We start from the raw sequence: 23537 nt of genomic DNA, 5'->3' as shown, positions 1-23537 counted from the left end.
ATAGGAAATGGATATGAAACATTACAAAATTATAAAATTTACCCAAAAATCAGCTTTGTGTTAAAATTCTAATAAAAAAAATCATCAAAAAACTTCAAAAACATTAAATTTTCTTGAACATTCCTACAGAAAATGGAAATGAAACATTGTAAATTTTAAAAATTTCTCCAAAAATATCAATAGTAATAAACATATAATAAGAATATATAACAAAATTAAAAAAAAAAATATTTATTTATTTTAATATTTCTATAGAAAATGGAATTGAAACACTTTTAATTTTCCTAAATTTTTCGTGAGAATTAAACAAATATTCTAAACGTATAAAAAATTTTAAAAATATCCTTTAATTTTAAAAATGTATACAAATGTTCCTATGGAAAATGGAAATGAAACACAACTAATTTTAAAAATGTACCCAAAAATTTTACCAACAACAAAAGGCTAATATAAATATTTAAAAAATCCTAAAAAATATAAATTTTGTTTTAGCATTCCGATGAAAAATGGAAATGAAACACTATAAAATTACAAAAAACTAATGTTAATGAATTCAAAAAGTAAAAACTAACATTAATATGTAACCGAATTTTTAAAATTTTATAGTTTCTATAGAAAATGGAATTGAAACACTATTAATTATCAAAAACGTTCTTTTTGAAAAAAAAAAAAATTCAAAATGATAGAAATTACCAAGTTTGCTTTTAAAATCCTTATGAATAACATTTTTAGTTAAACGTTCCTATGGATAATGGAAACGATACACCATAAATAAGAGAGAAATATTGCGAAAAACATAAATTTCTTTGATTGTTAAAGCAGGTCTTTGTTATTTGATTTCATAGATTCATTCGATTTTCAAATGTTTTATTTGAAAATAAAATCCACTTACCTTTTAATTTAACTGCTGAAATATTATTTGAACTTGAAAATCTTGAAAAAATAAATGGAATCTTGCTTTTTCTTTTTATCCCTTTTTAACACAAAAATATATACTGAAAATTATAAAAGAAAAATGGAATTTTAATATAAAAAAATCGTATACATTAAATCTGTTATCAAAATAATTCAGGAATTCATTCACTTTTAAGTGAAAATACAAAATGAAAAACTAACAACTAATAATACAAAACTTACTTTTAAGTAACAACTTCAATTTTCACCCACTGCTGTTGTTAAAACCGCCTTAAAGTATTCACTATCCAATTTTTTAATATCCTTGGTAAATTGTTCTACCAATTGTGATAAATCTTTTTCGTTTATATCCTTATTATTGCCCGTAGTCGATAAATCCTGAATGGCTTTATTAATTTTATCCAACAGATCTTTATCTTCTTGCGATTGTTTATTGGCGTGTTCATCTTCAAATTCATTGTAAACTTGTTGGGCATTTTGTACCACCTTTTCGGGAAAATTTGCCAAACGAGCCACTTGTATACCAAATGATTTTTCCATTACTCCAGGTCTTACTTGATATAGGAGCGTGAAGTTTTCATTGTCTGCTACGGCAGCCATGTGACAATTTTTAACGGTTTTAACTGTATCGGCAAGATTGGTAATTTCATGGAAATGTGTGGCAAAGAGTGTGAAACATTTGGTTTCTTTAGCGAGGTGTCTGGAAAAGAAGAAAATAGCACATATTTTGAATCTGTCAACATCAAGTTTTTTTAAAGTCTCTAGATAGATAGATAGATAGATAGATAGATAGATAGATAGATAGATAGATAGATAGATAGATAGATAGATAGATAGATAGATCGATAGATAGAAAGATAGATAGATAGATAGATAGATAGATAGATAGATAGATAGATAGATAGATAGATAGATAGATAGATAGATAGATAGATAGATAGATAGATAGATAGATAGATAGATAGATAGATAGATAGATAGATAGATAGATAGATAGATAGATAGATAGATAGATAGATAGATAGATAGATAGATAGATAGATAGATAGATAGATAGATAGATAGATGGATAGATAGATAGATAGATAGATAGATAGATAGATAGATAGATAGATAGATAGATAGATAGATAGATAGATAGATAGATAGATAGATAGATAGATAGATAGATAGATAGATAGATAGATAGATAGATAGATAGATAGATAGATAGATAGATAGATAGATAGATATAGTTTTCTTGTTCCTCTTTTTTCTTTTCATTTCCTTTTATAAATCCCTTAAAATATTTCGTACTTACTCTGCTATAGACCAGGCTATACCGCAACCCTCATAGGTAGAAGTACCTCTACCCAATTCATCAATAATGACCAAAGATTTATCTGTGGCAGACTGAAAACAAAAGGAAACATAAATTTATAACAACATAACGAATTTAAACTATTGTCTTAAAACTTACTCTTATAATACCCGAAGTTTCAATCATTTCCACCATAAAGGTGCTCAAGCCCTTAATAATATTATCACTGGCACCCACACGACCCAATATGGAATCAACCATGGATATAGTGGCTTCAGAACAAGGAACAAAAGAGCCAACATGAGCCATTAAAACAGCGGTACCTACCGAACGTATATAGGTAGATTTGCCACCCATATTGGGACCAGTTATAATAAACATATTACATTTATCTGGAAAATTAATGACAAATAAGTAAGCGAAATAGTTTTGGTATTAAAGTAACAACACACCTTTCTTAAACTCCACATTATTGGCTATAAAGGTAATATGCTCTTGTAATTCCAGACAAGGATGACGAATATCTTTTAGCACTAATTCCCCAGCACCTTCAGGCAAAATCTTGGGTCTTATATAGGGTGTGGGAGCCGTTTGAGCTGCTATGGCAAAACTAACCAAACAATCCAATTGAGCAAATTCATTGTTGAGACTTGTCAAGGGAGCAGCATAACCTACAGCTACTTTAACGATTTCCTCTACAATATTTTTCTGCTGCTCCTCATAGCGGGTGCGTAACGAAACAAATTCATCATTGATTTCGGTTAATTTCTCCGAGGTAAAACGTATGCCACCCTTAACGACATCAATTATTTTATAGTTTTTATTTTTACGCAATGCACTGTCATCTCTTAGGGTAATGCGAAAATGATAACCAACATGTGAGACATTTAATAATTTAACATTTTGATTTTTATCCAAATCTAACTCTTGGGCAGCCTTTTCCTGCAACTTTTCCATTTTGTGTAGTAACTTGGACATTCTTTCTTTCATTTCGAGTAATTCAGAATCAAAGGAAGCTTTAACCAAATATTCACCAGTTTCTATGGCATCGAAGTCCATTACTTGTTCTACCATTTGCTTGAGTCCCGAAAGATCTTCTAGATAACTTTTGAGGGGATCACATAAAACACTTTTAACGGTGGCATTTTCCAAAGAGAGCAGAGCATTAACTATTTTAGGGGTACGCAACATGACCTGGTAAATGCGAAAGATATCTTGTAAATTGGCCTTTTGACGTAGTAACTTTTTGGTAAGCATTAAAACGTCGGGTATACGTTTTAGAAATTCTTCATGTAAAGAGTTTAAGGTGGTGGGCGATTCGAGAAAGCATTGTACTATGTTATGGCGATCATTTAAAATTTCCCGACTTCTTAAAGGTTGCTTAACCCATTGAGCCATTAAACGATGACCCTGTGCAGTGCGACAATGATCGAGTACTCCCAAAACACTTTGCCACCTATAGGAAGGTGAGGAGAAATGAGTTCCCGGCTTGGGTAGGATATTAAGGGCACTAACGGCTGCAGCATCTAAATGAACAAATCTGAGAGAATTGCAATGATATATTTTTTACTTTTCCAAATGGTTGGGGGACATGTTTACCTTTTAAGATTTAATTGTTTTATTTGATAGTGACCCAAATTCCCAGCATCATTGACGAGGTCTGTATACTTTATGGCTACTCTTAGAGCCTCCATGGCAATTGTAAGCTGTAGTTCAGGCATGCCGGTAGCATCTTCTTGTTGACCTTTAGCAAAACGTAGTAAATGATTTAGATCTTGTATTAAATCATTTTTCTCATTGTTGGCGGATTTTGGGGGCACCGTGACCATAACGCCATTACGTTCTAAGAGATTTTTAACAGCTTCATACTGAAATCGGTGTAAAAAAGTTACTATGTCAATTTGAAATTCTTTCGGGACAGATTGCTCAGTATTTCCAATAGCAAAAGTCTAAATTAATACTAAATTCCAATTGGAAACTTCCATTTCTAATAACTTGATGCAGCAGCTCCAATAAACTTCTTTCTTTTAGTTATATTTACTAAAAACTCTATTTCGTACTCACCTCTCCATCCTGTTGAGGCAGCAAACACTCCTTGGGACCCAATAGCACCACCGTAGCTTCCAATTCAGTGAAAAAATCATCGTCCACAAATTCCACCACTTGAAAAAGACAATCATTCTGTTCCACTGAAGCTACACCCAAATTACGCTGATTATTTTGCACACGCAATTGCAAAGACAAAATGCTATTGCCCACCAGTATTTCCTTATTGGAAAAGAGAATATCCTCGAATTGCAAAAGATTACCCGGGGAGCCGCGATACTCTAATTGCCACTCACCGCCCGTAGAACGGCGTACATAGACTTCCACACGATAATTACGCACTAGCAATAGTTCTCGAACGGCCAATTCGAAATTTGACTTGGAAAGCATGACATAGGGTGAAGGCTGTCCATCATCAGCTAGCAATTGGCGTATATAGGCGGTGGATTTATAAACTAGACGAGAAATTAAGTCGGAATCTTCCGGGCCGTGAACAGAATAGGAATCAGTGCGATCGAAAAAACGCACGGTAGTGACAGGTTTCTGTGTGAGGAAAATGTTTATTTATTGCTAAGAGAAAGGAAATTTATAAATTTTAAACTTACTTCACCCTGTTTTTGTAAAAATTTTACAAAATTTCGCCGGGCATTGGTGTCTGCAATTGGTTTTTTGTTCAAACTTGAGAAAATTCCTGTTTTATGAAATATTTTTAACAAACTTACCTAAATTAAGTTGCGGCTCTTGTTTATTAGCATTAATAGCCTCCATTTTTGGTTCCTTTATTGAAATTTAAATCAAATTTATAAATTTTCTTTACAAACTACAATTGGCGCAACAATTTTCAGAAATGAAGCCTCACAGATCTGCGCCAACAACTATTAACGGCGGCTTACACTAAAAATATCGGCGGCGGCTTAAAATCAACTGTAAGCCTGGTAAGTTCTCAAATACGTTTGATTTTTAAATTTTCAACGATTTTAAATAAAAACGGAAATGCGTGACATTTTTTGTTTCCCATCCGATATCAAAGATTTTTAGTTTTGATTAGCTAGTTAATTTTTGATTTTATAAAAAAAAATTTCCTGTAAATATCAATTAGCTTCAAAAATATTCCCATTTAAAATTTTAAAAATTTCGCAATCGACATTTAAAAAACACATGTTCGATGACAAACCAGCAATGTAAAAGGGTGCAGCTTGTTGGCGGTTCACATAGGAAAACTTTTTTTGAGAATCTTTTGATTTTGTGTGTGAAAAAAAGAGAACGAAATATCAACCATCTCTTTCTCCCACACACAAAATCAAAAGTTTCCAAAAAAAAATGTTTCTGTGTGAACCGCCACTTGATTGACCTCAACAAAGCTGGTTTGAAGTAAAAGAAGCGACTCGAATTAGGCGCGTAAACACGAAAATATCTGAGGCGAAGCATATACATCGTATGTTGAGCAATTTTTTACACCGATCCATAAATTTAGCGAAAGTGTTCTGTAAATTATATAAAATATATGGTGTAATTTTTAAGCCGTATTAAGCTGAAAAATAGTCGGCTTAAAGTCGAATCGACGCGGTTATCTGAATGAAGCTTTTATTACACTATTGTGATTGTCTCTTGACAATGCCAAACTATTGTGATTGTTATTTAACAAAGCTTGCCCATAAGTTTGCAAAAAATATATATATTTTTGCTAATGTGGCATCTTTGTTGTCTTGTTTATTAAATGTGAAAACGTAAACAAAAACAACGGGTATCAATTAGTGTTTTAATTAAAATGCACAACATTATTGCAAAATCTTTAAATAAACATAAAGTAGGTTAAAATATTATTAACTAAATAGTTTTTCTAACACAACGTCATAAAAAAGTGCCACGATTATTATTAAAAAAAAAATGCAGCTAAAACGTAGAATTTGTAAAACCTTTACTTTGGAAACCTATTTAGTATTATTTGGTTTGGTGTCGCTCTTAATTTATCTGTACCTGCTAAGGAGTGACATTGAAAAGGGCGGCTGGTCTAGCAAAGAGCTGGGCAGTCCTAATCCTCTTTTGCTATATGAAAACAGAGTACAAACAAAATGTTTGAGTGAAAAGTTGGAAGCTGCCACAGATTCTCTGGCAGGCTTGATGGCGGCCGATGAGGCCATTAATGGTTTGGGTGTAGTGAGGAATAAACAGGACAAGTATGTGCGTGATATAGGCTATAAACATCATGCTTTTAATGCCTTAGTTTCTAACAATATTGGCTTGATGCGCTCCATACCCGATACCCGCCACAAAGTGTGTCCCCGTACGCCCACCCTAGAAACCGAAACACTGCCCACAGCATCCATTATTATGTGTTTCTATAATGAACACAAAATGACTTTATTTCGTTCCATAAATACCATTATACAACGTACTCCCTCTTGGCTCTTAAAGGAAATCATATTGGTAGATGATTTCAGTGATTTACCTGAATTAGAATTCCATTTACAGGGTGAACTTCACTCCCAATTACACTATGATAATCTAAAATATATAAGAAATACACAGCGTGAAGGTTTAATAAGATCACGTGTAATTGGAGCCCGCGAAGCCAAAGGAGATGTTTTGATTTTCTTAGATTCCCACATAGAGGTGAATCAACAATGGGCGGAACCTTTGTTGCGTTTAATTAAGGCCGAGAATTCTACTTTGGCTGTACCTGTGATAGATTTAATTAATGCCGATACATTCCAGTACTCATCGAGTCCCTTGGTGAGGGGAGGTTTCAATTGGGGTCTTCACTATAAGTGGGAGAATTTACCGGAGGGTACTTTAAAGCAGGAGGAGGACTTTAAAGGTGAGTATTAGGTTTTAATCATAAAATCAAATTTGTTCTCAATAAATTGAAGATAATTAAATAAATCAAGTTTTTAGTACAAAAACAAATTTTTAGTACTAAAACGTTTTATTAGTACACATATGAGTTTTTAGTACATACAGAGTTTTTAGTACGGAAACGAGTTTTTATTGCAAAATAGAAATTTTAGTGCAAAAACGAGTTTTTGGTACAAAATTTAATTTTTAGTACAAAGATGACTTTTTAGTACAAAAATGATTTTATTTACTAAAACGATTTTTTAATACCAAAAAAGTGTTTTTAGTACAATAATGCGTTTTTGGTACAAAAACGAGTTTTTAGTGTAAAATCTAAATTTTAGTACAGAATCCAGTCTTTAGCATATAATCCAAATTTTAGTACAAAATTATTTGAATATAAAAATGAATTTTACAAAAAACAAGATTTTAGTACAAAAATCGACTTTGAGATACAACTTTTTCAAAATCAATCTTTTCTTTTTCTCCTCATTTTCTAGGTCCCTTCATATCCCCCACCATGGCTGGAGGCCTTTTCGCCGTCAATCGCCAGTATTTCGACTACATAGGCAGCTATGACATGGGCATGGACATATGGGGAGGTGAAAATCTCGAAATCTCTTTTCGTACCTGGCAATGTGGTGGCGCCATTAAAATTGTACCCTGTTCTCGTGTTGGCCATATCTTTCGTAAAAGAAGACCTTACAGTTCCCCCGATGGCAGTGATACTATGCTCAAAAACTCCCTACGTTTGGCCCATGTTTGGATGGACGATTATAAAGAACATTATCTTAAACTCGAAAAGGTTACACCACATTTTGACTATGGCGATATAAGCGAACGCCTGCAGTTGAGAGAAAAACTAAAATGTAAATCTTTTGAATGGTATTTGAAAAATGTTTACCCCGAGCTGAGACTGCCCGGAGAGGAGAATACGAAAAAAGAAAAGCCACCCGTCTTCCAGCCCTGGCATTCAAGAAAACGTAATTATATCTCAACCTATATGCTAAGATTATCGGGCACTAAACTATGTGCCTCGGTAGTGGCACCCAAAGTAAAGGGTTTCTGGAAAAAAGGCAGCTCTTTGGTATTGCAAAAATGTGATGAACAAAAATCACAAATATGGTATGAAACCGATAAATCGGAAATCATCTTAGATCGTCTTTTATGTCTAGAAGCCTCTGGCGATACTCAGGTTATCATTAACAAATGCCACGAAATGTTGGGAGATCAGCAATGGCGCCATACTAAAGCCGAACGTAGTCCTATTTATAACATGGCTACGGGTACTTGTTTGAGAGCCGATAAAGCAGAGTTGGGAGCTACGCTACGCATGGATTTATGTGCAAAACATGAAGCTAGTGCTTGGGATATTGTGGGTGTGGTGAACTCGTAATAGAAACAGTTAAAAACTGTTTTGACAATTTTTTAAATGATATTTTTGCAAAAAAAAAGACTATTTATAATACAAATTTTTTATTGCTTTTTATAATTTACGTCCATTTTTTTTTTTTTTTTTTTTTTTGTAAAAACCATATATTTTTTTAAAACGAATACTTTTTGTATTATGGTATTATTAATGCAATATTTTTTAAGACAACCACAAACAGCTAAATAAAAACTGTATACTTTCCATTTTTTGATAACAACAACAAAGAAATGTTTAATTTAAAAGGGAAAAATCAGCTTTAGTTCAGTTCAAGTTCAGTTTTAGTTCAGTTCTAGTTCAGTTCTAGTTCAGTTCTAGTTCTAGTTCAGTTCTAGTTCAGCTCTAGTTCAGTTCTAGTTCAGTTCTAATTCAGTTCTAGTTCAGTTCTTGTTTACGTCTTGTTCAGTTCTGCTCTAATTCAGTTCAAGTTCAGTTCTAGTTCTGTTCTAGTTCAGTTCTAGTTCAGTTCTAGTTCAGTTCTAGTTCGGTTCTAGTTCAGTTCTAGTTCAGTTCTAGTTCAGTTCTAGTTCAGTTCTAGTTCAGTTATAGTTCAGTTCCAGTTCAGTTCTAGTTCAGTTCTAGTTCAGTTCTAGTTCAGTTCTAGTTCAGTTCTAGTTCAGTTCTGGTTCAGTTCTAGTTCAGTTCTAGTTCAGTTCTAGTTCAGTTCTAGTTCAGTTCTAGTTCAGTTCTAGTTCAGTTCTAGTTCAGTTCTAGTTCAGTTCTAATTCAGTTTTAGTTCCGTTCTAATTCAGTTCTAGTTCAGTTCTAATTTACGTCTTGTTCAGTTCTGATCTAGTTCTGTTCTAATTCAGTTCTAGTTCAGTTTTAGTTCAGTTCTAGTTCAGATCTATTTCAGTTCTAGTTCAGTTCTAGTTCAGTTCTAGTTCAGTTCTTGTTCAGTTCTAGTTCAGTTCTAGTTCAGTTCTAGTTCAGTTCTAGTGCAGTTCAGTTCTAGTTCAGTTCTAATTAAGTTCTAATTTACGTCTTGTTCAGTTCTGATCTAGTTCTGTTCTAATTCAGTTCTAGTTCAGGTCTAGTTCAGTTCTAGTTCTGTTCTACTTCAGTTTCAGTTCTAGTTCAATTCTTGATCAGTTCTAGATCAGTTCTAGTACAGTTCTAGTTCAGTTCTAGTTGAGTTCTAGTTCAGTTCTAATTCTGTTCTAGTTCAGTTCTAGTTCAATTCTACTTCAGTTCTAGTTCAGTTCTAGTTCAGATCTAGTTCAGTTTTAGTTCAGTTCTATTTCAGTTCTAGTTCAGTTCTAGTTCAGTTCTAGTTCAGTTCTAGTCCAATTCTAGTTCAGTTCAGTTCTAGTTCAGTTCAAGTTCAGTTCAAGTTCAGTTCTAGTTCAGTTCTAGTTCAGTTCTTGTTCAGTTCTAGTTCTGTTCTACTTCAGTTTCAGTTCTAGTTCAATTCTTGATTAGTTCTAGATAAGTTCTAGTACAGTTCTAGTTGTGTTCTAGTTCAGTTTAGTTCTAGTTCAGTTCTACTTCTATTCTAGTACAATTCTAGCTTTGTTCTACTTCAGTTCTAGTTCGGTTCTAGTTCTAATTCTAGCTCTGTTCTATTTCTGTTCTAGTTCAATTCTAGCTCAGTTCTACTTCCGTTCTAGTATAGTTCTAGTTTAGTTCTAGATCACTTCTTGTTTAGTTCTACTTGAGTTCCAGTTCAGTTCTAGTTCATTTTTACTTCAGTTCTAATTCAGTTCTAGTTCAGTCCAAATTAGTTCTAGTTAAATCCAAACCAGTTCTAGATCATATTTAAAACAGTACTTGTTTTGTTCTAGTTCATTTATAGTTGCGTTTAGATTCAGTTCTAGTTTAGTTTTAGTTCAATGCAATTCAGTTTTAGTTCTAGTTTAGTTCTACTTGTATTTTATACAAATTTTACTCCTTTAGTACAAAAACATTTTGAATTTTTTTCTATAACTACCATTAATTTTGTTTTATTTCAACATTTATTCCATACAGTTCTTTTAATTTGTTATTTTTTTGTTAAAAATATTCATCAAAACCAAAATTTTAAAAAACACTTTTCAAACATAGAGAAAACAAACCATCAATTATTATTATATTAAAAACAAATGTACAAGTATTGAATGTTTTTTTTTTTTTTTAATTCAATACTTTGTCGCTAAAATAGATGGAATATTTATTATTTTTTTTTTTTTTTTTATAAAAAATGCACTTTCGATACAAACTTGCTCCTACAAGAGTAGTAACAATCCTCTAAGGGATTTTTTTTAAATACTACTTTAAACCTGTCAGAGTTATAATTTTTTACTAAAAATCTTAGTTTTTTTTTTTTTTAATTTTAATTGTTTTTATAATTAATATTGATATTTGGTTTGTGTTGTTGTTGCTGTTATTTGAAATGTTTCTGTATGAAAAAGTTTTCTGTTTTTGTTTTATAATTAAATGTTTTAGCTAAAAAGTGTTGTTTTAGTTTCGAGTACTAGTTTTTATGTTTTTGTTTTAAATATACGTATGTTTTTTTTTTATTATTATTCATTATAAATTTTATACTTATTTTAATATAATTTAATAATAAACAGCTATTTTGTTCAATACAAATATAATCGTAGAAAGTAAGTTCAGGGGTAGAAGGGAAAAAAGAAGGGTAAGCTAATAAAGAGTGTGAGAAAAATATAAAAGAAACATAATTTACAAAAAATGTTTAGTAAATAATTAAAAAAAAATATATATATATAATAATAAATGTTGTTTAAAGAAAAAAAAAAAACAATTATTAAAAATATATATATAAACACATGTTTAACATGAGCACTGATCTTTATTGTTGGGTGTCTCATTTGTTAATGAGGTCCGTCCGGGTTGAGAGGGACGATGCTGTACACCCGATTCCGAAGCATTGAGATCCAAACGACCCTCCTGAATATTCTGATAGATTTTACGAGCAGTTTCTAAAAAGGCTTCCTCCACATTTTGCCCTCTAAAAGTTCAATTTTAAAATATCAATAACATCTATTATAAGTATAACATTTCTACTCACGTCATGGCACTAGCTTCCAAAAACATTAAACCATTTTCTTTGGCAAATTCTTCAGCCTCCTCGTAGGTCACCTCTCGTGTACTTTCCAAATCTGATTTATTACCAATTAAGAAAATCACAGTATTCGGATTGGTTAAGTTGCGTGTGTCCGTTAGCCAGCTGCTAAGATGATTGTATGTTGATCGTCTGGTTATGTCGTAGACCATAAGAGCACCAGCAGCACCTCTATAGTAAGAGCGAGTCACAGCCCTAAAACGTTCTTGACCGGCGGTATCCCAGATTTGTAATTTTATTTTCTTATCATCGACCTCAATAATGCGTGTACCAAATTCAACACCAATGGTATGAGGACAATTGGCCATAACTAGAGAAAACAGAAAGGGGTTTGATTAATGTTAAAACTGGCTTGTACTTAAACTAAACTAAAATTGAACTAGAACAGAACTAGAACAGAACTAGAACAGAACTAGAACAAAACTAGAACAGAACTAGAAGAGAACTAGAACAAAACTAGAACAGAACTAGAACAGAACTAGAACAGAACTAGATCAGAACTAGAACTAGAACAGAACCGAACTAGAACAGAACTAGAAGAGAACTAGAACAGAACTAGAACAGAACTAGAACAGAACTAGAACAGAACTAGAACAGAACTAGAACAGAACTAGAACAGAACTAGAACAGAACTAGAACAGAACTAGAACAGAACTAGAACAGAACTAGAACAGAACTAGAACAGAACTAGAACAGAACTAGAACAGAACTAGAACAGAACTAGAACAGAACTAGAACAGAACTAGAACAGAACTAGAACAGAACTAGAACAGAACTAGAACAGAACTAGAACAGAACTAGAACAGAACTAGAACAGAACTAGAACAGAACTAGAACAGAACTAGAACAGAACTAGAACAGAACTAGAACAGAACTAGAACAGAACTAGAACAGAACTAGAACAGAACTAGAACAGAACTAGAACAGAACTAGAACAGAACTAGAACAGAACTAGAACAGAACTAGAACAGAACTAGAACAGAACTAGAACAGAACTAGAACAGAACTATAACTAGAATTAGAACAGAACTAGAACTAGAACAGAACTAGAACTAGAACAGAACTAGAACAGAACTAGAACATAACTAGAACAGAACTAGAACAGAACTTGAACAGAACTAGAACAGAACTAGAACAGAACTAGACCAGAACTAGAACAGAACTAGAACAGAACTAGAACTAGAACAGAACTAGAACAGAACTAGAACAAAACTAGAACAGAACTAGAACAGAACTAGAACAGAACTAGAACAGAACTAGAACAGAACTAGAACAGAACTAGAACAGAACTAGAACAGAACTAGAACAGAACTAGAACAGAACTAGAACAGAACTAGAACAGAACTAGAACAGAACTAGAACAGAACTAGAACAGAACTAGAACAGAACTAGAACAGAACTAGAACAGAACTAGAACAGAACTAGAACAGAACTAGAACAGAACTAGAACAGAACTAGAACAGAACTAGAACAGAACTAGAACAGAACTAGAACAGAACTAGAACAGAACTAGAACACTAGAACAGAACTAGAACAGAACTAGAACAGAACTAGAACAGAACTAGAATAGAACTAGAATAGAACTAGAACAGAACTAGAATTAGAACAGAACTAGAACACAACTAGAACAGAACTAGAAGAGAACAGAACTAGAACAGAACTAGAACAGAACTAGAACAGAACTAGAACAGAACTAGAACAGAACTAGAACAGAACTAGAACATAACTAGAACAGAACTAGAGCAGAACTGGAGCAGTACTAGAACAGAACTAGAACAGAACTAGAACAGAACTAGAACAGAACTAGAACAGAACTAGAACAGAACTAGAACAGAACTAGAATAGAACTAGAACAGAACTAGAACAGAACTAGAACAGAACTAGAACAGAACTAGAACAGAACTAGAACAGAACTAGAACAGAACTAGAACAGAACTAGAACTAGAACAGAACTAGAACGGAACTAGAACAGAACTAGAACGGAACTAGAACAGAACTAGAACAGAACTAGAACAGAACTAGAACAGAACTAGAACAAAACTATAAAAGAACTAGAATAGAACTAGAACAGAACTAGAACAGAACTAGAACAGAACTAGAACATAACTAGAACAGAACTAGAACAGAAGTAGAACATTACTAGAACAGAACTAGAACAGAACTAGAACAGAACTAGAACAGAAGTAGAACATTACTAGAACAGAACTAGAACAGAACTAGAACAGAACTAGAACAGAACTAGAACAGAAGTAGAACAGAACTAGAACAGAACTAGAACAGAACTAGAACAGAACTAGAACAGAACTAGAACAGAACTAGAACAGAACTAGAACAGAACTAGAACAGAACTAGAACAGAACTAGAACAGAACTAGAACAGAACTAGAACAGAACTAGAATAGAACTAGAACAGAACTAGAACAGAAGTAGAACATTACTAGAACAGAACTAGAACAGAACTAGAACAGAACTAGAACAGAACTAGAACAGAACTAGAACAGAACTAGAACAGAACAAGAACAGAACTAGAACAGAACTAGAACAGAACTAGAACAGAACTAGAACAGAACTAGAACAGAACTAGAACAGAACTAGAACAAAACTATAACAGAACTAGAACAGAACTAGAACTAGAATAGAATTAGAACTAGAACAGAATTAGAATAGAACTTGAAATGAGTGAACTAGAACTTTACTAAAACTAATCTAACTTTAACTTCATAATTGTCTTAAATTGTTTACATTTTTCAGACAACTTATTTAGTTAAGAACTATTTTTATTGAAATTTGTTCTGTAATCATCTTATGAGCTTTGTTTAAAACAATAGAACTATTTTCACTTAATATTTACACTTATAAAGCAAACAGTTCTATTTAAACTTAATAAAAAAATATGTCAGCTAATAGTTTCAACATTAAATTGATATTTATATAAAAGTATTACTAATAAGAATGATCACCTCATCTTTCATTAAATATCTTTCTTGTTATATTTTTTTAAAAAATTAAATACTTACATTTCTTTTCCGTAAATTGATGCAAAATACATGATTTTCCCACACCCATATCACCAATTATGATGTATTTGAATATGTAATTGTAGTTATATGGCGCCGAAGACATTGTGGGATCTGGAAAAAATTTTAAATATAATAAATTACTATAAATTAAATGCGAATCATATTAGAATTTCAATTATTATACATTTTTCATAAGCCATATCAAGACCATTATAAAATTTATTAAAAATAACTAAACTATTTGTGGACATTTTTCTTTTAACTTTTGACAACATTTCGTACACAAATTAAAAATTTCACTGTTTGCTCATAAACAAATTAAATAAAATTATGTAAAACTTTTTCGTGATATCTTAAAGTGGAGTTTTGTGATATAAAAAACAAAATAGTTGTAATTTGCATTTAGGTTTTGAATTATCAGTTAAAATTAAAATTAAATTCAAGACGTGTAGTTTTTTATATATAAAAAAAATATATTTAATTTAGACAGGTGCTTAATAGTAGAGTATGGGGAAGTGTAACTGTTGCTTTCTTTTAGTTCACTTTTTGTTTTAGTTTAAAAAGTGCTGCGGACTTTGTTTATTTAAGAGATGTAGTATTTTAATGAAAATATAAAACTGTTGTTTCATTTTTGTTTAAATTTTTTTGCGTAAAAATAAAAGCAATAAGAGCATTTTACTGTGGGGAATTGTTAAAAATTTGAGTGATGAGTAAGTTATTAAAACGTTAAATTATTGGGGTTATTTTATATTATTAAATAGTTAGAACTGAACTAGAACTAGAGCTAAACTAGAAGTGAACTAGAATTAAACTAGAACTGAACTAGAACTGAACTAGAACTGAACTAGAACTGAACTAGAACTGAACTAGAACAGAACTAGAACTGAACTAGAACTGAACTAGAACTGAACTAGAACTGAACTAGAACTGAACTAGAACTGAACTAGAACTGAACTAGAACTGAACTAGAACTGAACTAGAACTGAACTAGAACTGAACTAGAACTGAACTAGAACTGAACTAGAACTGAACTAGAACTGAACTAGAACTGAACTAGAACTGAACTAGAACTGAACTAGAAACTGAACTAGAACTGAACTAGAACTGAACTAGAACTGAACTAGAACTGAACTAGAACTGAACTAGAAATGAACTAGAACTGAACTAGAACTGAACTAGAACTGAACTAGAACTGAACTAGAACTGAACTAGAACTGAACTAGAACTGAACTAGAACTGAACTAGAACTGAACTAGAACTGAACTAGAACTGAACTAGAACTGAACTAGAACTGAACTAGAACTGACCTAGAACTGAACTAGAACTGAACTAGAACTGAACTTGAACTGAACTAGAACTGAACTTGAACTGAACTAGAACTGAACTAGAACTGAACTAGAACTGAACTGAACTGAACTAGAACTCAACTAGAACTGAACTAGAACTGAACTAGAACTGAACTAGAACTGAACTAGAACTGATCTAGAACTGAACTAGAACTGAACTAGAACTGAACTAGAACTGAACTAGAACTGAACTAGAACTGAACTAGAACTGAACTCGAACTGAACTCGAACTGAACTCGAACTAGAACTGAACTAGAACTGAACTCGAACTGAACTCGAACTGAACTCGAACTGAACTCGAACTGAACTAGAACTGAACTAGAACTGAACTAGAACTGAACTAGAACTGAACTAGAACTGAACTAGAACTGAACTAGAACTGAACTAGAACTGAACTAGAACTGAACTTGAACTGAACTAGAACTGAATTAGAACTGAACTAGAACTGAACTAGAACTGAACTACTAGAACTGAACTAGAACTGAACTAGAACTGAACTAGAACTGAACTAGAACTGAACTAGAACTGAACTAGAACTGAACTAGAACTGAACTAGAACTGAACTAGAACTGAACTAGAACTGAACTAGAACTGAACTAGAACTGAACTAGAACTGAACTAGAACTGAACTAGAACTGAACTAGAACTGAACTAGAACTGAACTAGAACTGAACTAGAACTGAACTAGAACTGAACTGAACTAGAACTGAACTAGAACTGAACTAGAACTGAACTAGAACTGAACTAGAACTGAACTAGAACTGAACTAGAACTGAACTAGAACTGAACTAGAACTGAACTAGAACTGAACTAGAACTGAACTCTAACTAGAACTGAAACTAGAACTGAACTAGAAAACTGAACTAGAACTGAACTAAGAAAGAAACTGAACTAGAACTGAACTAGAACTGAACTAGAAATGAACTAGAACTGAACTAGAACTGAACTAGAACTGAACTAGAACTGAACTAGAACTGAACTAGACTGAACTAGAACTGAACTAGAACTGAACTAGAACTGAACTATAACTGAACTAACTGAACTAGAACTGAACTAGAACTGAACTGAACTGAACTAAAACTGAACTAGAACTGAACTACAACAGAACTAGAACTGAACTAGAACTGAATATAACAAATGACTTCAGAATCTGATTTTAAATATTATTATAGGTATTTATTATTTTGTAATTTCTTTGCTTTATTATTTTGTGTCTTTTTGTGTGAAGCTAATGACTCTTTTTTAGGCATTTGTACATTAACTGATAAGAATATAATTTTTTTATATAGATTTTATTGAAAATTTATAAAATTATAGATGCGCGAACAATGACCGACTTTTAATATGAAGCACGTACAAACGTTTATGTCTTTTGTTATTACAGCTGCAAATTATGTTGATATTAAGATTCCTTTGTGAAAGAATTTCAATGAAATTAAGCAATAAATTAAGCAAACTTTTAATAATTTAATGAAATTTTAACAAAGTTCTTTAAAAATATAATTTGGTTTCAACTTTTAATAGGAAAAGCTATCTAGAAAATGTCATGTTTTTCTTAGTAAAAACTTTCAATCAATTCCGAAACAATTAAAATGAATAAAATTTTTGAAAGTTTTTGAAAATAAAATTTTTGAATTAAGTCTGGTAACGCCATGTTGTGGTAGATGTAAAAATTGATCCTCTTGTTTGAAAAATAAAATTAATTATCTTAAAAGTGTGCAAAATATAAAATAAATGTTCTAAGCTGAAAAAAATTAATCAACAATAAAATTTTATTGAAATATCATGTTATACATTAAATTGTATGAATAAAAACGTATATATTGTCATCATTACAACGTGATTTCATCATCCAATATTTCATCTCTTTTTGTTGCATTAAATCTACATCCTTTGTTATTGCGATCTTTGTCTTGCACATTAAAATTACATGTGCAAATATTTGTAAATTGCACATTAAATAAATATATCAAGTTACATAATATAGTACCGCTAAATAATACTTGTAATTGGAGTCAAAAATAATTTTTATTATCCCGAAATTTATATTAAATATGTCATCTATTTGCGGTGTTTGTAATATTGATGTTGGTACCGGTCGTAAACGAAGTCTCTTATGTAGGACATGCAATACATGGTTCCATGTTGACTGTGAAGGAGTCTCTAAGGATGTTTTTTCTACATTAGACAAAAATCGAAACCTACTATACACATGCAAAGAATGCACAGAAAATCCACCTGATCCTGATAATGATAATCTTTTCAAAGAAGAAATTCGCAAAGAATTTGCTGCTTTTAAAAAATCACTTAGATTACATGAAATTGATATGAAAAAAGATCAAGCAGAAATCAATATGAAGTTTGAGACAGTGGTTAGTGAAATACGGAAGGAAATTTCAACTAGGATGGATGAAATCAAAGATGAAGTTAAAGATTGCAAACAACTTGTAAATTTGAACGATAAAATGATGAGAAAAAAGTTCAATGAGTTGGAGTTACAAAACCATGTATTTCAGTCACGATTAAACAGGTCGGACATTATAATAACTGGCCTTTCAAATGATCTTCAAAATCTTACTGAAACTGTTAAATCTCTATGCTCGTATTTGAAAGTGGATATAATGCCTGATGATATCTTAAATGTTGTTTATATAAGAAAAAGGAATGCTGTTCTTGTAAAGTTTGGCAGAATTTCTACACGCGATAAAATAATGTCCCAATACTTCCAAGAAAAATCATTAAATCGTTCTCATGTCGAAGGAGGAAATATCTGTACCAGAGTCTATTTAAACGACAATTACTCTTCTTTGGCGCAAAAATTTCTAAGGATTTGCTGGAAGCTTGCAAAAGACAACAGAATAACTCACTACAGTATAATTAATCGTGAATTACTGAAAGCTAAATTAACAATGCCAAATGGTGATATCAGGACTGTGACATTTAATGAATGCATAGAATTTTTTAAAGTAGAAATTTAAATATTATATTTTATTTTAATACAATATTAAACTTTTTTATTATATTTTTTTTTTTTCTCTCTTTTCCTCTTTTTTATATTAAGAAATCAAATTTTGTTTGTGCCATTTAATTACTTTATTTTTGTTTTTTTGCTATAAATTACCTCTTTTCTCCATTAACAATGGAAACCCTGCTTTGAGTTAGTTCTAACTATAGCCCTTATATTTCAAAATTTATTAATTAAATCCTGTAGGACCACTAACTTGTATTTTTTTTTTTAACTCATTAATTTTTAAATTTATAACTATAGTTGGAGCTATTTTTGGGTTGGGCCGTCATTGTTAATGGAGGTTATATACATATATTTTTGTCAATTTTTTATTTTTCAATAATTGGATAGTTTTTTGAAAATTGAATATTTTTTTTATATTTCTCATTTCTTCATTTTCCCAATAATTTTTTAAAATGTTTGACTGATTTATACATAATTTGTTCCCCTTTAACCCCAAATATTATATACACCTTGATGTCCCATAACCTTGGTCCTATTGCCAGAGATTTATCACATTTGAAATCTAGTCTTTCTGTTTTTCCTGGAAATTTAAATATTGGTCACGTAAATGCGCAAAGTTTAAATCCATCAGTCTCCAGTACTAAAATGGAAGAATTCAAAAGTATTTTCCAACACTCCTGTCTTGATATAATAGGAATATCTGAATCTTGGTTTAAATCTGACATCCTATCTTCAACCTTGACTGTTCCAGGTTATAATCTCGTCCGTAATGATCGTCCTAATGAATTCCGTGCTGGAGGTGTCTGCTTGTATGTTTCAACAAAATTACATTATAGAATTTTATTTCGTAGTGAAAGTTTCAGAGTCTGCGAGTCATTATTTATTGAAGTTTTTACTAATGGTGTCTCAGCTGTAGTTGGGGTGGTGTATTTGCCTACTGGAAATATTGGTGTATTCGAGGAGTTGCATGGGGATTTATTTGATCGGTTTCCAAATACGATTACCATGGGTGATTTCAACTGTAATCTTTTCGATATTTCGATGTCGTCGAGAATTCGTTCTGTATGTTACAGATCCGGTCTTGAATGTGTACATAATTGTTTACCTACACATTTATGTATACGTAATAATAGTACTTCTTTAATTGATTTTTTTATGCTCAGCCAGCCACAATTAGTATCTCATAAAGGACAGATGATTTTCCCCTTTTTTTCCTCACACCACAGTCTTATATTCATTTCTCTAACATGCTCAACTAGCACAGAAAGGAATAGAATTGAATTCAAACAGTATAAACGTATAAATTATGAGGTTCTAAGTCAATATGTGGAACAATTCGACATAACACCAATATTTAATACAAACGATGTTGATTTACAACTCTCTACGTTAAATAGTTTGGTAAATGGTTTACACAGTTTAGTTCCAAATTTTAGCAGTAGACATAAATCTGTTGATATTGGATGGATGAGGTCCACCGAAATTGTTAATGCTAGATCATTACGTGATACGGCATATAGAACTTTCCTAATGCATCCAAATGAGCAAAATTGGAAAAATTTTTGTAAACTTCGCAATAAAACTAAATCTATTATTCGAAGAATACGTAGAAATTATGGCAGGAATTTGTTTACTAATGTAGATAATAGGCAAATATGGAGTAATCTACGTAAACTAGGTTGTATTGGTTGTGAAAGTCCTGAACTTAATGAGGTAGATTTAGAATCCATTGCAACTGGATTTTTGGACAACCTTTGCCCAAATAATATGGGAAATTATGACTTTCAAAACTTTATTGATGGCACTAATTGTTTTCATTTTAGTTCAGTTTCAGAATATGATGTTTTTCTTGCGATTAGCACGATCAAGTCTAATGCTACTGGCTATGATGGCATTCCAATTAAATTTTTAAAAATTATATTCCCGTTGATTTCGAGGCTACTCCATCATATTATAAATAATATCTTCATGGTTTCCAGTTGCATGGAAACTAGGTCGAATAGTTCCCATTGCTAAGAAAGGTAACTTCAATATTAGCAATTTACGACCAATATGCATCTTACCTGCAATGTCAAAAATTGTTGAAAACCTCATGAAAGCTCAAATTTTATCTCATTGTGAACGTTTCTCGCTTTTTCGACCCAATCAATATGCCTTTCGACGTTATCATAACACATCTTCTTTACTAATTTCCCTTACGGATTTCATTAGAAAACGACTAAACAAACGTAAAAATAGCGTTTTACTCTCACTCGACCTTTCTAAAGCGTTTGATCGTGTAAATTATAATATTCTTATTAAAAAACTGCATCAAAAATTTAATTTTTCCAAATCTGCATGTAAATTAATATATTCATATTTAAGTGATCGTTCTCAATATGTATCTTACGGTGGATTAAGTTCTAGTATTGGAGCCGTTACCTCAGGTGTCCCACAAGGGTCCGTATTGGGTCCCATACTCTTTCTTGCTTATTTAAATGATTGTATCCCTATCATGGAGAACAATTTTTGTAAACCGTATGTTTTTGCCGATGATATTTTTCTAATTTATAATTATGATTATAGCAATAATACTATGTGTGATATTCAGTTAAATAATCATATTGCGGCTATTCTTAATTGGATGCACCTAAATTATTTGAAAATAAATCCATCCAAAACTAGGGCAATGTATTTTCATTTACCAACCCAAAATTTTACTTACCCGAGAATTTTCATTGAAAACCAATCAATTAACTTTGTTGAGTCATTAAATTGTCTTGGCATTACTATTGATTCTAATTTAAATTTTGAAAATCACATTAATTCTCTATCCAATCAAATTTCTTACATTTTGAGAAGATTATATGCATTAAGATCTTATATTCCTAGATATATTAGACTTCGCTTGACTCATGCTTTACTATTGTCAAAAGTTAATTATTGTTTGGAAGTTTATTCCGGGTCTTTATCCACTAATTTGGACTATCTTGAGAGAGTCGTCAGGAAGATTATTCGTTACATTTTCAATGTTCGCATACATGATCATGATCGAGTGTCCGAACTGATACCTGACCTTTTAGGCTGTAGTTTTCATAATTACTTACGTTTGCGTCTGTTACTACATTTTTATAGAATTATGAAATCAAGACAGCCTCATTTTCTCGTTGATGAGTTTATTTTTAATCAATCCACCCGTAGTATACAAATTGAGATACCACGAATTTATCTTTCGATTTTTGAACGCTCATATAAAATTCGGATTTGTCGTATTTGGAATTGTTTGCCTAGTTCTCTTAGATTATTTTCATATTCCTTCCTCAAATATAGAAAAATACTTTTAGACTGGCTTTCTGAAAATAATGAATTCTAAGGTGTTGATTGATCTTTGGTAAAATTTAGGACATATAAATTTGTTTTTTTTATTAATATTTGCGTGGTTGGGGGACCATTTTATGTATAAATTTAGTTCTTATACATTTTATATTTTTAATTTAAAGTATTTTTAAGTTTATATAATTATAATAATTTTGTATTAACATGGATATTAAACTAACAATACATGTATAATTGGCCTTATAGGCTTCCTATGTATTGATTGATGAAATAAATAAATAAAAATAAATAAATAAAATAAAATGTTTCTTATTTTGCGAAAAATATGCCCTTAAACAAATTTCCAGGCTTTGTTTACATATCGATTTTATCAACAAAAGTGTCATCTCTAATTTTATATGTATCATAAGTGATGTTTAACTATTGACAAGTACTGTATGTGACATTTTTTTTGTATTATTGACTGAAAACAACAACAAAAAGGGGGTGTTGTCGGGTGAACAAAACAATAAATATAAGGAGAAATTTAACTGAACTATTTCCTCTCATGGCTACTTTTTATCACTTTTATAACTTGTTGTTGTTGTTGTTTTTTATTTTAGTTTTAATAATAGCTCAAGCCAAGATCTTATAATAAAGACAACAAAAACAAACAAAAGCAATTTCTGCTATGATTCATTGAACAAAAAAATCCTAAAATATTATACGTACCTTAGATTTTAAACAATTTCTTAAAAGAAAATTCTACAAAATATTATTAATTATTGAAATTATAAAGCTGATAACAAAATAATGATTTTTGTTCACAAGTAGTGATGGATTAGTTTTGTTTTTGTTACTAATACTTGAAAAACTACTAAAAAATATAATTGCAAATAATTATTCTTGTTTTAATTGAATTGTGGGATTTTTTTGAGTTGTTTTATTCCCGATAATTTGCGTTTTCACTTTTTTATTGTTGTAGAAAAAAAAATATACACTCACTTATAGTGCATACAATATATACAAAAGTAAAGTTAAATTACGTGTTAATTTCTGCCAAAATGCTGGAAAATTTATAAAACTTTTTAGTTTTTTACACAAATTTGTGTATTTTTTTACACCTTTATGTGTTTTCTTTAGATTTTTTAAATTTTTATTAATTTTTTGTTGAGTTTTAAGCAATTTTTCACAATTTTTTTCCTTTAACTTCTGAATTTTTCTGTGTGTGTTTTTTTCTTGTATATGGTTGTTATTTTTTTGCAACTCAGAGAGCTGTCAATTAATGTCATTAACGATAAACGATAACATGATTATT

General features: G+C 31.2%; 3 protein-coding genes across 6 annotated transcripts; 1 reads left to right on the top strand and 2 right to left on the bottom strand.

Moving 5' to 3' along the window:
• Positions 1-1021: 1021 nt before the first annotated feature.
• On the bottom strand, positions 1022-5145 carry LOC119613478 (DNA mismatch repair protein spellchecker 1). Its single transcript, XM_037969499.1, has 8 exons — positions 4984-5145; positions 4867-4916; positions 4280-4804; positions 3815-4083; positions 2668-3755; positions 2375-2607; positions 2216-2307; positions 1022-1615 (listed from the first exon to the last, which is right to left on the bottom strand). The coding sequence occupies exons 1-8, from the start codon at positions 5027-5029 to the stop codon at positions 1153-1155; spliced, it is 2766 nt and encodes a 921-aa protein (XP_037825427.1). The 5' UTR covers positions 5030-5145; the 3' UTR covers positions 1022-1152.
• An 817-nt stretch (positions 5146-5962) lies between these two features.
• LOC119613479 (polypeptide N-acetylgalactosaminyltransferase 35A) lies at positions 5963-8621 on the top strand. The gene is made up of 2 exons (XM_037969500.1): positions 5963-7079; positions 7597-8621. The coding sequence occupies exons 1-2, from the start codon at positions 6149-6151 to the stop codon at positions 8490-8492; spliced, it is 1827 nt and encodes a 608-aa protein (XP_037825428.1). The 5' UTR covers positions 5963-6148; the 3' UTR covers positions 8493-8621.
• A 2369-nt stretch (positions 8622-10990) lies between these two features.
• LOC119613476 (ras-related protein Rab-14) lies at positions 10991-23518 on the bottom strand. Of its 4 annotated transcripts, none has more exons than XM_037969497.1 (5): positions 23266-23490; positions 22952-22984; positions 14606-14719; positions 11536-11899; positions 10991-11475 (listed from the first exon to the last, which is right to left on the bottom strand). In XM_037969497.1, the coding sequence occupies exons 3-5, from the start codon at positions 14709-14711 to the stop codon at positions 11298-11300; spliced, it is 648 nt and encodes a 215-aa protein (XP_037825425.1). In that variant the 5' UTR covers positions 14712-14719; positions 22952-22984; positions 23266-23490; the 3' UTR covers positions 10991-11297. The 4 variants fall into 4 exon arrangements, with proteins under 4 accessions (XP_037825425.1, XP_037825424.1, XP_037825421.1 ...); XM_037969496.1 differs by having other exon boundaries at positions 23225-23437; XM_037969493.1 differs by lacking the exon at positions 22952-22984 and having other exon boundaries at positions 23266-23518.
• Positions 23519-23537: the final 19 nt, after the last annotated feature.

The sequence above is a fragment of the Lucilia sericata genome, unplaced genomic scaffold (genome assembly GCF_015586225.1).
Source record: "Lucilia sericata isolate MDLA Ls3-8-SP2 unplaced genomic scaffold, ASM1558622v1 Contig002140F_arrow, whole genome shotgun sequence".
Classification (NCBI taxonomy): Eukaryota; Metazoa; Arthropoda; class Insecta; order Diptera; family Calliphoridae; genus Lucilia; species Lucilia sericata.
This window is presented reverse-complemented; position numbering and strand designations above follow the sequence as displayed.